The 13,278-nt window shown below is 48.2% G+C and overlaps 1 protein-coding gene across 1 annotated transcript in view; it reads right to left on the bottom strand.

Moving 5' to 3' along the window:
* Positions 1-941: 941 nt before the first annotated feature.
* The window catches only part of TM7SF3 (transmembrane 7 superfamily member 3), a 28,080-nt gene continuing 15,743 nt past the window's right edge, over positions 942-13,278 (bottom strand). The window contains exons 7-12 of the mRNA XM_080913905.1: positions 10,929-11,015; positions 8,975-9,055; positions 8,302-8,454; positions 5,920-6,017; positions 4,383-4,545; positions 942-2,605 (exon numbers count right to left, since the gene is read on the bottom strand). Coding sequence (XP_080770031.1) covers positions 2,343-2,605; positions 4,383-4,545; positions 5,920-6,017; positions 8,302-8,454; positions 8,975-9,055; positions 10,929-11,015 — 845 coding nt within the window. The 3' untranslated portion in view covers positions 942-2,342. The remainder of the gene's footprint in view (positions 2,606-4,382; positions 4,546-5,919; positions 6,018-8,301; positions 8,455-8,974; positions 9,056-10,928; positions 11,016-13,278) is intronic.

Here is a 13,278-nt window from a genome sequence, read left to right as displayed (position 1 = left end):
CACACACAAAACCTTTAACCCAAAACGTCTACAAGATATGCAGACAAAGACGAAGCAAAACCTAAGGGAATGACCAACCAACTACTCACCCAACTTGAGACCCATCCCATGGGCAAAGAACCAATCCCTGACACTATTAGTGATACTCTGTCATGCTTGCAGACAGGAGCCTAGCATTACTGTCCTGAGGAGCTCCACCCAGCAGCCAATGGAAAGGGACGCAGAGTCTCACAGCCAGATTGTTAAATGGAGCATGGAGAGTCTTGTGGAAGTGTTCAGGAGGGATTGAGGGACTCAAAGGAGCTAGGGACTCCACAGGAAGACCAACAGAGTCAACTAAGCTGGACCCTTTGGGGGCTCCCAGAGACTGAATCATCATTGAAAGAGCAAGCAAACATGGGCTGGACCTAGGCCCTCCGCACACACGTAGCAGTGTGTCTTCTAACAACCGGAGAAGAGTCACTTACCCTGACTCTGTTGCCTGTCTGTGGATCCTGTTCCCCCAACTGGGCTGCCTTGTCTGTCCTCAGTGGGATGCACCTAGTCCTGCAGTGACTTGATGTGCCAGGGTGGGGTGATAGCCAGGGGACCTCCCCCTCTCAGAGGAGAATAGGGGGAATAGGGGAGGGAGCTGTGTGAGAAGGGACTGGGAGGAAGGGAAGCTGATATGGGATGTAAAGTCAATAAATAATGAAGAACTAAGAGTTAAAAATAAGTAAATACATTTAAGTGTGCATAAACCATAACACACCCTGGATTTTCTTCACTTCCTGTTATCCTTAAGTGGAGTTTTTAACACAAAAGAACTGTATTTTCCAGATTAACCTTATGTAAGTCCAAACATGGCTGGTATAAACTGAAGACATCCTAGTAAGGAGGACATAAGCATTTTTTCAAAGTAGGCATTTATTGCAAAAATTATACAAATGGTATTATTAAAAATTATGAAAATTTACACATTTTGTATTCTCCCTCCAAGAAAGCATATCCTGCCTTCTGTAGCTCTGGGTGGCAGTGTGTTCCAACAGTCCAGAGAATAGTTCTCCAGTAATCTACACAACTGAAATACAAGCATGTGACAAAGTGACAGAAGCCAGGAACCCCAGAGCAATGTTTAAACTTATTGCTGATGCTAGATAGTAATAACAGTGAGAATTTTCTGAAATGAACCGAAAGGGGATCATCTTATAATTTTTCATCATGTTTTACCTTCAAACCATTTTTTCAAAGTTAGAACTGAAGACTCCACTGTTCCTTGAAATGTCAAGGCTATGGTCGTGCTGTGGAGAGACTAAGAAACACCATTGGTTAAGCAGTGGTGACCCTAAGCAAGCACACCGCTGGCACACCAGCGCACTGTTGGTCACATATGTCAGGGAAGCCACCTCACAACCCACAGCCTGGCGCTCAGAGTCAAAAGAACGTGGCTCTCCATAAAGAACCAGGGTGGGTGGCTTTAAGAAGCAGCTCAGCTGAGTGACCCTCTAAGCTTGGGAGCACGGGGCTTTGATTACACGGAGCGGTCATTACCATAACTTCACAGGGTGCTAGGAAGGTCTCACTGGCTTCTCTGAGAAAAGAATCCAGATACCATCAAACACAACCTAGAAAAGAAAGGTCAGCAGCCAACACTGTTTCAAACGGCCCGAAAACAAAAATAGGCAACCATTTGGGCTATAAATAACCTGTTCACATAAAAGTTATTATCTTTAATGAACAGCTGTTTTTTTTTTACAGAAATAATTGTTATTTACTTTACCACTTTAAGCACTAACTGGCAAAACAACAGGAAATCTATATTCATTGATACATTATAGGATAGTTTGACACTGTTTTTAAAATAAATCATTTGAATGTTAGAAAAAAATATATAAAGGGTTCCTGATTTTAACATGAGATGCAGCCAAGTAATCAGACTGCTTTTAAGGAAAAGGGGAGTTACTTTTTCTTTAGTCTTGACATTCAATGGCCCGGAATCAAATCCCTTAAACGTCTACACAGAAAGCAAATAAATACCCACTGCCTGCCACCCCTCCACAGGTTCAGACAGTCATTACTGAAGCTAAAGAACAAAACACCAGGGCTTTAAGGAAACATCTTTATTTTGTGGTGTATTTTATAAAAGACATCAGTCGTCTATCTATAAACAAAAGATAACTTCTCAAGATTGTAGAAAATGAGGGAAAACATCTACAACCAACTTTTTTTCTCACCTTGTCACTTAGAATCCTCCAGCTCCACTGCTGCACACCAATAGGGGTCACCCTATCACACTGAACCCAGCTGACCCCACACTGGACCTGAAACCGTCTGAGCGCTCCAGGGCAAGCACACTGGCCCCTCTACAGAAGCAGGGGTGTCCGCTCTCCAGCCGGTTGTTCCTTCTGGAAGAGCTCTTTGAGCCGAGCAAACTGGCCATGAAGCCTCTCTCTCAGAGGAGGGATGTGATGGCTGGGGTCCAGAACGTTGGTCACTCTGCGTTCTCTCTCCTGCCTCCATAGCTTGTAGGGATGGGGTGGGAAAGGCGGCTGTCCCCTTTCTCTTCGAATCTGAAGTGTAATTCCACTGACAGCCAGCATCCCCCACACGGCCAGGATGATGTAGTCTAAAGGAGAGAAATTCCTTTAGCACTCACGGGATTTTGTGTTGCGGGTTGGTTTTGCTTTTCAGTATATGTCTCAAGCTATAGCCCAGATTATCCCTAAATTTATGGCAATTCTCCTGCCTTCTCTTGAACACCAAGATTATAGACATGAACCACCAAGCGTCCAATTTTTAATTACATGTGTGGTGTGTGCAGATACATGAGGACAGACAGCCCCACTCACTAGAGTTACATATGCACTGTCATGCTCAGCTTTTTACATAGGGATCTGAGTCCGGGTCCTCACAATGCAGACCAAGCAAGCACCTTACCCACTGAGCCACCCTCCCCAGCCCCAAGTTCTCTTTTTCTTCTCTTTCCTCCCTCATCCCCTTTTATTCCCTTTCTTTTCTTTTTCAAGATGGAGACCTTAATTCCGTAGTCAATCCTGACCTGGAACTCACAGTGAGCCCTTGCTGGCCTCAGATTTGCGGCAGTCTTCCTGCTTCAGTTTCCTGCGGGCTAAGAGCACAGCTCTGTGGGAGCACACCTGGTTCTGAACGGTTTATATTCCGTGTGCACCAGCTTCCCTGCACAGGCTAAATGCCTGTCTTCCTTTCCAGTCTGAGATGTGTGTCCAACTACATTTCCTCACTCAAAAGCCAAGGCATGGGGAGACATATGGTAGGTTCCTCTGCTACAGGCACCAGAAAGTTAAAGCAGGCGGTGAAAGCCGTCCGTGGAGCTCCCTGGAGCTCCAGCCTCACAAGCCTCACACGTGCAGCACCCACACGCATGGCTGCCCTAAACACACTCTACATACTTCCAGGCAGCCAGGCTGCTTACATGGATAGGACAGTGAGGACATGGCTGTGGGAAAGCCATTGCCTGTTGGGTGCAGACTTTCCGGTGTGGCTGCCTTGGGCTCACCCAAACTCTTTAAGACAACCTCCTCCCCAGACTGTAATTAAGCCCAGTACACTCATCTCCACATGGAACCCTAGTGGAATCAGCTGTATAGTTGACACTAGAAGGCAGGTGTAGACACTGCCAAGACCCCACCACACCCCCAGGGAGGACATTCTCGGAACGCCAGGTGTCAGCCATCTTGATGGTTTACTCTATGCAGAGGCAAAGATTTGCCTAAGAAGTCTCAACAGTCACAGCCGTACTGTTCCTAAGTCCCGATTCTAAGACGGGCTTCTCTGACCTAGGTCTGTGAACCTACCTAAAATCAACAAGGTTTGAAAAGTCTGTAAATGTGCAGTGTGCTCTGTGTTTCCTTTAAGGAGTTAACACAAGCCACATTTTAGGGTTCACACTCAACATCTCAGGGAGGGTAGAGACAGGAGGATCACTTAATTTGAGGCTACCCTAGGCTATAGAGTAAGACCCTGACTCAAGGACAAATTAAGATAGAATATTAGTAATGGACAGAATCTTCTAATTAAGGTAACAACATGATCACTAATTGAAAATAAGCCACATTTTCTTTAAAGTGAGAAGGATACACTTAATTAAATCAGGGTGATACCCTTCATTCCTCAACCACCCCACCCTGGATGTCAAACAGGGTCCCTATATGAGAATGGACAGATAAGTAAGCCCAGCTAACTAAGTTCACTTAGATGTTTGGAAAGATGAGTCCCAATACCTTAGACACCTGAGTCCTTTAGTGACTGGCTGAGCGCTCTCTTGGCATCTGACCACGTCTCTTTCAGCCCCAGGCGATGCTTAGGTGTTCCTGTTAGGGCGGGTTAGTCTGCACGCCTATAGAACCATCAGTCCCGACTCTTACCATTGGTCTGGAAAGGCACTCTGACGAAAGCCCCTCGGAAGTCCGTGTTGAGAGCTCTCCTGAGGATGTTCAGAGTGATGTAGGAGAGGCTCGTGAACACGTAGCTGTTAACAGCCAACACCACAGAGTAGGAGCCCAGGACTCCACAAGCCAGGATGTTCAGCTATGGAAGAGCAGAGGAGAGGTGTCACCCATGGAATGAGAGCGGCCTTCAGCTTTCACTGGAGCCTTAGCAGACCAGGGCTAGTGCAAAGATACTGTAAAAACAACCTTCCTTGCCCTCAGTGGATCTTGGTTTTATCCTTTGGGAGTTTCATACAGTGTATTTGTTATCATATTCTTAACTCCTGTCCACTCCCCTCCCCTTCCCTCCTCTCCCCTCCCTCATAGTAGGTTCTTACCACACTGTTTAAATTAGGCTATCAAAATAGGGTTGGCTCGGTGGTTGAGACTACTTGCTGCTCTTGCAGGGGACCCAGGACTCATGTGGAAGTTCACATTATCCTAACCATAGTTCTAAGGGATGGGACACCCTCTTCTGGTCTCTGTGGGTACCAGGCATAAACTAGGCACACGTATTTTCATGCAGGCAAAACACTCAAACCACTGTGTACCATATGGCCAGCAACACCATCCCATCAGACCCTATGTGGTGACTGTGGCCCTCCAGGTCTGTAGTTCACTCCAGTGCCTGAACCATGGAAAGACTGCCAAACTGTGTCCCCTTAGAATGCAGCCCTGTCACTGAGTGACACACAACTAAACGGTAGAAAATAATCTGCCCTGAAGAACTTGCACAGCAAAATCTAATCAAAGGAGCCACTCTGCAGAGGCAGCTGAAACTAAGCTGCCCTTTCAGTTGCTGCAGAAGAGGAAGGTGGTTTGCTCTGCTCTCACTGCCGGGAGGCACTGACACTCAGGGACTGGGGGCTGTCCAGATCCCTGACAGGCAGGGCAGAGCAATTGGAAAGGGGCCACAGACAATAAAGATGGCACGCTTCCTGATTCTTTATCCTCTTGACGGGAGACAGGCCGTAGGCTTTTTCTCCCTCGGCAGGGCCCCTTTCTGGCTGACCAGTCCAGGATGATCAGATATGTTAAAAGCTGGTCCAGAACATGCTTACCTGAAGCCACAGGCCTATCAGCTTCCCTTTCTTTGTTTAATTTGATCAGTCCAAAATCAGGGGAGGGGAGCTCACCCCAGGTTACCAGAAACAGTTCAAAATCCCAGCCCTCTGAGGCTGAGATGGGTTCAGTTCCTAGCCACATTTCTATGGTGTCTGTGTTGTGATGTGGTGTGTGTGTGTGTGTGTGTGTGTGTGTGTGTTCTCGAGAGCAAGAGTTCACTTTCAGTACAACTTGCTTACATCAGTGAGGAAAGCAGGCCTGTGCTGAAACCTCCTACAAGGACAAACACTTGACAGTCACAGAACTTCCTCAGCACAGATAACCACGGAGCCCCCCTAGTGAAGGAAACCCTCCGTGGGGACCCAGGGGGCTGGCAGGAAGGGTCATCCGACTGCCCTGCCACACTTACTATTCTTGGGCAGCCCATGAAGATGACAGGAACAAGCAGAGCTATGCAGGAGAACGTCACCCAGAACACACCATCATCACGAAAAACATTTAGGTTTCCTGGAAAAGCAGAGACATCAAGAATAAAGAAGATGCTCCTGAGTTCCATGTCACTGTCTTGGTAGCAGCCAGACCACCCCCCGCTTTGCATTTAATGGTCTATACCACCTGTGCATCTCTGTCCGAGACAGGGTTTCTCAGATCCATAGCTCAGGCTGGCCTCTATATCAGGAAGCCCTGCCTCTGCTTGGGTTAAAAGTGCGTGCAACCATGCTCAGTTAACAGGATCTTTTGTTTGTTTGTTTGTTTTATTTTTTAATATTTTTAACATTTATTTCATGTGCATGAGCACACTGTCGCTGTCCTCAGGCACGCCAGAAGAGGGCATCGGATCCCATCACAGATGGCTGTGAGCCTCCATGTGGTTGGTGGGAATTGAACTCAGGACCTCTAGAAGAGCAGTCGGTGCTCTTAACTGATGAGCCATCTCTCCAGCCCAGCATCCTCTCTTTTAAGGGCATGTTCTAGAAGGTGAGAGAGGACCAAAGGGTGACCTGAAGAGGCGGTCATAGCCTCCTGTTCATCAACCCTGTGGCTCTGGTCTGATTCCTACTCTATCATGGCATGACTGGCTATACTGTGTGGGGCCTCCCCATCACCCCTCCAAGTTGTCATAATCTTCTGTAATGAGGAAATCCAAGTTAATCAGTGAACGCAATGTGGATAGATTTGAACTGCTAACCCAGTTCCTCCCAGGAAGAACTAACTCTAGGTCAGACCCGAGTGGGACACTTAGGTACTCCATTCACTTTCTGCTACTGAACACCTGGGTGACCCAGAGCTGCCCAAGGTCATGACACCTGCACTCCCGGACATATCTGACGAGGCATGCTTCTGAGGAGGCAGACTCGGGAGAATCTCTGAATTTGAGGCCATCTTGGTCTACACAAAAGTTCCAAGCTAGCCAGGACCACATAATGGGACCCGGACTCAAAAGAAAAAAGAAAAAAGCAAAAGTCGGTAAATAGTTAAAACTTGAAAAGGGAGCTATGGTGCTGAGAAGCCTCAGCATATACTCTTGCCAGGAGCCTAACGGCTAGAGGCCACATGGCAGAAGAAAACTTGGCAAGTTACCCTCGACCTCCACACACCCCTGTTGCCACACCCCTAAGGGCACACTGACTAGTTGACAGTATTGGTAAAGCAAGCTTTACAGCTCCTATCCAGAAGTCTAACCCTTCATCATCAGAGGCTCCTTAAAGCTCATCCAGTAGACAGGAGGGTGAGCAGAGGGAGCTCCAGAGGCAGCCCCAAGATCCGACAGCCTCAGGGGACAGCGACACCTCCGGCCACTCCCACTTTCTCACGCCTGAGCTGAAAACTTGAAAGTTGCCTGTCTGCCAAGACCGCTCCAGAAATCTCCGCTTTTCTTTTGCAGTAATCCAGAAGTGAAGCATTAAAACTGCTAAGAATGTTAACTTCAGACAAGCTAACAAGCTGCTTTTACTTCTTATAGACTCGTTTAATTTGTGTGTACAAGTGTTTTGGATACTTGTAGTGCCCACTGAGGTCACAAGAGGGTTCCAGATCCCTGGAACTGGAGTGACAGCCTGAGCCACTACAGAGGTGCTAGAAACCAAACCTGGGTCCTCTTCAAGAGCAGCCTGTACTACTAACTGCCAAGCCGTTTCTCCAGCCCCAATCAGATTTTTGTAACGGACAGAAATAAACACCTTAAAACAAGAACTTCGACATAGAACTCTGCAGAACCCGAGTCCACGGGCTGCTTGAGACCCCCTGAGGTGAGAGATGGCAAAGGATGGGACAGAGACAGGTCAAGAGAAGACTGGAAACAGCACCAGGGTCCCAAGCTCAACGCCCATCAGAGCAGCACCTGGTTCATTTGGGAGACAAGTTAGACCCCAGGTTTAAAATGTTTACAGAGTAACCAGGCACAGTGGTTCACACCTGTAATCCCAGTGCTGGGGAAATTGAAACCAAAAGATTACTGTGAGTTTAAGCCAGCCTGGACTGCTAACTTGTATCAAAGTACACAAAATTTAAAGTAAAATTTAAAAATAAAAGTAAAGCCTCTGTCCTCCCCTGTGGGCCTCAATACCTACCTTAGCTGTAACAGATGTCCACAGAAAGCTGTCCCCGAGGGCATTCTAAGATGCCCAAGGAGAATGCTCTCAGCTGACCCTCCCCTCAGTGTCCAGCCATCTCTGCAAGTGCCTTGACTCTTCAGAAGGCAGAAATAAACAACACACTCCAGGATCCAGATTCCTGACCGCTCTAAAGCCCAAGTGAAACCTCTCACAGCTGGAGAGTCAGTATCTCCTACCCAGAGGAGTGAAGAGAGTCCCAGAAGAGACGAGGAAGCCCAGCACGAGTCCCACACACAGCATACAGAGTGTGAGGATCCCGAATCGCCACCAAGAGGCCACCAGGAGGAGTCCACCAAAGCTGCCAGCTACAGCGGTGAGGACCAGGCGAACTGCAAGGGGAGAGAACACAGGAATGAGTCTACAGGCTTCAACCCAAGCTTCGGTATGTCTTACAGTAGTCACCCTAGGGCTGGGGACAGAACAACTTTGTCAGTAAGGCCATTGTCTTACTCTGTAGCCCAGGCTAGCCTTAAACTCATGATGACCCTCCTTCTTCTGCCTCAGCCTCACCCATACTGGAATCACAGCCAGGGTTATTTGTCTCCACAGCACTGGTGTCTAACTGCGGAGCCACTCTGGGCTCCTGCCTCTTGTTTTTGGTTTTTGAGACAAGACTATGTAGCACAGGCTGCTCTCAAACATGTAATCCTCCTGCCTTGGCTTCCTGAGTGCTGTTTTACGGGCACTCTGTTGTACCCAGGAGAGAAAGCGGAAGTGAGGAGGTGGAGGGGGTTCCAGGCACAGGTTGCTGGTCACTTCACCCTTGATGCACGGTATCACCCAGGACAGGCACGTTGGGTGGGAACCCCACAGCTTCCTGTCTGCACCAGCTAAGTTATGTATACTCACCGTCGTACTTAAGGGGTGTCAGTCTGGTGATCAGGATGTAGAAGAAGAACCCCAGGAAGATGAAGCCAGTGAAGAATAATTCTAGGAGGAAATGAACCATCAGAAAAATGGGAAACAAATGAAAGCCTCTGTCAGGGATCTTGACCTTCGCAGTGGAGGCATCTAGTTTACACGTGTGTGCTGGAGCACCTAGACTTCATACACCATGGCTACTCACAGAATGGCCAGTCAGGGGTGAAGTCATTATTATGAAATTAGATACTTGCTGCGTTTGCCTCTATTGAGCCTGTTACATAATTAAATGGTTACTTGCTGGCCTCAGTTCATTACTACACTTCTCTCCTCCTCCCCTCCTCCTCTTCCTCATCATTTCTTCTCCCTCCTTCCTTCTCCTTCCTCATCCTCTTCTTTTCTTCTTCTTCTCCCTCTTCCTATTCCTCTTCTTCCTCATCTTTGAGAAAGGGCTTCCTTTATGAAGCCCAGGCTAGCCTCAGACACATGGACTCATGATCCTTCTGCCTCAGCTTTCCAAAGTCTGGAGTTACAGGCATCTGCCACCACAGCATGATTGTTTTGTTTGTTTTTTTTTTTTAACGCATGCACGTGTGCATGTGAGGCCAGAAACAATCTCAGCTGTCACCTTCCACACTCTGAGGCACCACTGAGGCAGGATCTCTTGTCCTGCTGCTCATCTGCCCACTCCGTTAGCTGGCTCCCCACATCGCACCTTGCCTCACTGACAGGCACTACCACATCCAGTTCTACACGGGTCTGGAGTGTGAATTCGTGTCCTCACACACAGCCATCTCCCCAGCCCTCCATCTCGCCTTTTGCACAGACCTGCTAAGTACTCTAGCCTCAGCTATATCCTCAGGCCTGGGTTTCCTACTTAAAACACCTGTGTCTAATCTGAAAGGACACAACTAAATATCACATAAATAAAAATAAAGGCAAGGAGAAAGGAAAATGTGACTTTCATACATTCTCTTCGCCCGATGCTCATGTAGTCAGGGCATACAGATAACGTTGCTTCCCATAAGTAAATCTAATCTCTTCTTTGTGGGGTGGGTGGTGTTTGAGACAGGTTTCTCCTGTGTAGCTCTAGCTGAACTGGAACTCATTCTGCAGACCACGCTGGCCTCAAACTCAGAGAACCACCTGCCTCTGCTGGAATTAAACCATGTGCCACCACAGCCCCGCTATACATCTAATGGTGACAGGGTTGCAGCTCTGTCCCTGTTCTCAAATTCTCCTCAGCTGTTACTGAACACTGTATCTCAGCACGGCACACTTGGGGACGTCCCCCAGGATGACATTCATATTCTCAGTCTGTAGTCACTGAGCCCTGAGGATGAACTCTTCCCTGTAATTTTTTTCCTTATCTACTAGCAAGGTAAACCATGTCAAAATGAAAGGGAAAAGGCTGCAGTTCCAACTCCGTCCGGAGCGGGCTCTCCGGCAGTGCTGCCCGGGGATTAGAGGTGCTGGGCACAGCTCCGCCTCACAACCTGATTCAGTGCATGGGCTCTGCGAATGAAAGCCTACATAAAAGGCGGTGCAGACACCACTGGCCCCACTCGCTGCCTTCACTCCTCCCATCCCGCAGCTGAAGCACTCAGCACTGAGCAGATCCAGGGTCACTATTCACCTCGGCCCCAGCCTGACTTCTACAAAATCAAACCTGCTGCCTCCAAACCCAGGCGGTTTTCCAGTCCCCTTCATCTCTAATCTCCAGATTGCAAGCAGTCGGAGCTGTCTGAGATCTGCCACACAACCCAAACGTCCTACGTTCCCTCTAAAGAAGCTGCTCTCCGCTGCTGAAACTGCGAAAATGCAGCCGCTACTCAGCCTCAGCCTCAGAGATATGTGAACAGCGAGAGGCCCTCACCTCACAGGCCCCAGCAGCAGGGCATGCAGCACAAGGCGAAGCAGGGGGTTGTGTGAGAAAAGGTACCTGTTTTCCAGAATCTGTGTCCAAAGAAACAAATGAAGAGCCCGAGCAGGGCAAACAAAGTGGAGAACACTTTCGTAGATACTCTTCCTTAAAAACATAAGATAAGTAAGGATTAGTGGACAAGTGCATCTGTACTAGTTAATAAGCAAGGCAGGGAAGGATGGGAGGTGCCCTGGCTTAAGAATCACGCCAGATTAAGAACTCGAGATCACGGCTCCTAAAAATATCCTTGTGTCCTGACAAGTAAATCTACACAGGCAGCCACCTGTGGCGTGGCGGCTGCTTTTTATAACAAGGAGAACCAGATAACACATGCTCCCGACAGAGGCATTCCACACCACTCAAGGTGTTCCTTTGGGAACAGTATTTGCCTAAAGCAAGTCCGCTTCTTCAACAAATAAACTGCAAAGAGAAAAATGTGGGCGCCCCGGTTAAAGGAAACTCATGAGCCATGTGCAGACCTCATCTACAGCCTGACAGCCCACCAGGGTGATGCATGCCTGTAAGCCCAGGGCCGAGGCAGGAGGAGCACATCTTACTCAAGGCCAGCTGTGCTACGTGGTCAGTTCCAAGTCAGCCTGAAATAGTGATCCCTGACTCAAAAACACAAAACCAGAAACAAAACATGAACAATGGGGGCTGGAGACACAGCTCCGTGGGTAAGAGCACTGTTGCTTTTATAGAGGATAAAGGCATAATTCCCAGCACCCATCCATCTGTAACTACAGCTCCATGGGATACAGTGGCCTCTGCTGGCACTGCACTCACACACTACGCAGGACACACACAGACAAAACATCCATGCACACAACATAAAAGTTAGTCATTGTTTTAAAAAGATACCCCTACAAGAGCAAACCCTGCTTACCAAATTCACCTTTCTTGGAAACCCTCAAATGAGCTTATCCTTGAGTAAGAACAGACCTGCGCTCAGTTGGAGCGGCTGCACCAGACCTCAGGAGAAAGCACAGGACAGATGAGAAGTGCAGACCAGGGTCTGTGAGCCATGGCTGGTGCACAGAAGGAGGGAGCAAAAGATAACAATGTATATTCCGCTTCCGGTCATGGGTGACTGTCACCAAAAAAAGGTAGCTGCTGGACGGTTCCACCTTGCTTTCCTTCAAATAAAAAGCCTGGGGTTGAGCTGGAGAGATGGCTCAGTGGTTAAGAGCACTAACTGCTCTTCCAGAGGTCCTGAGTTCAATTCCCAGCAACCACATGGTGGCTCACAACCATCTGTAATAGGATTTCCTCTTCTGGTGTGTCTAAAAACAGCTACTGTGTGCTTATATACAATAAATAAATAAATCTTTTTTAAAAAATCGGGGGTCTAGAAAGTTGGTAAAATGCCTTTCGAGCCTGAGATCCACATCCACATAAAAAGTTGGGTGTGGCAGTGAGTGCCTCCCAGTGCTGAGGAGGTGTGGACGAGAGGATCCCTGGGGTGTGCTGGCCGGCCAGTCCAGCCAAACTAGAGAGCTCCAGGTACAGAAAGGTGACCTCAAAAGATGATGTGGATGTCCAGCATCAACCTCTGGCTTACACACATGCACACAAACACTGTCTTAGATGCTTTTCTTAGACATTGTTTTCCTGTGAGAAGGCATCATGACCAAGCAACTTACAGAATAAAGCATTTAACTGGGGTCTTCCTTACAGCCTCAGAGGTGATTTTGTGACCATAATGTCATGATGGGAAGCAGGACAGGCAGGCCTGACTTTTGAACATGAGTAGCTGCGTTTTAGTCAAGTGACAGTCTTCATGTGACCACATACTACTCAGGTTCTGGAGCCTTCTCCTGGACCTTGCAAAGTTTAGTTTCAACAAAATCTGACGACTCCAATAAACTAAAATTACCGCCCCTCCCCCTCCTCTCCCCCCATTCCCACCCTTCTTCCTGTTATCTGATGGCACCAAGTATCTGACAGCATCCCTCATCCTCTGCACGCCCTCAAGGTGACATCTACCAGGCCTCTCTTCAGAAAGAATGCTGACACTGCACTTTTTACAAATCCCCCCTCCCCCCAATGCTGACACTGCACTTTTTACAAATTCCCCCTCCCCCCAATGCTGACACTGCACTTTTTACAACCCCCCCCCCCAGACAATGACTTTCCACCCACCTGCCTACTCTTGTTGGAGATGGATCTAATGCTTTGGTTCAATCATGAATCTGTGTGTCTCGTCTCGACACTGAAGGTCCTTGTCCCCAGTTGGTAGATTGATCAATAAAGATACCAATGGTTGGGCACGGGTGGGATACTTTGAGTTGCTCGTGGTAGAACACAGAGAGGAACGGGCAGAACTGCCATGACTCAGGGTCGGACAGGTCCCAGGAGCGGCAGGAAA

The sequence above is a fragment of the Micromys minutus genome (assembly GCF_963924665.1).
Source record: "Micromys minutus genome assembly, chromosome: 3".
NCBI lineage: Eukaryota > Metazoa > Chordata > Mammalia > Rodentia > Muridae > Micromys > Micromys minutus.
Note: the sequence above shows the minus strand (reverse complement) of the source record. Positions and strands in the feature narration are given on the sequence as shown.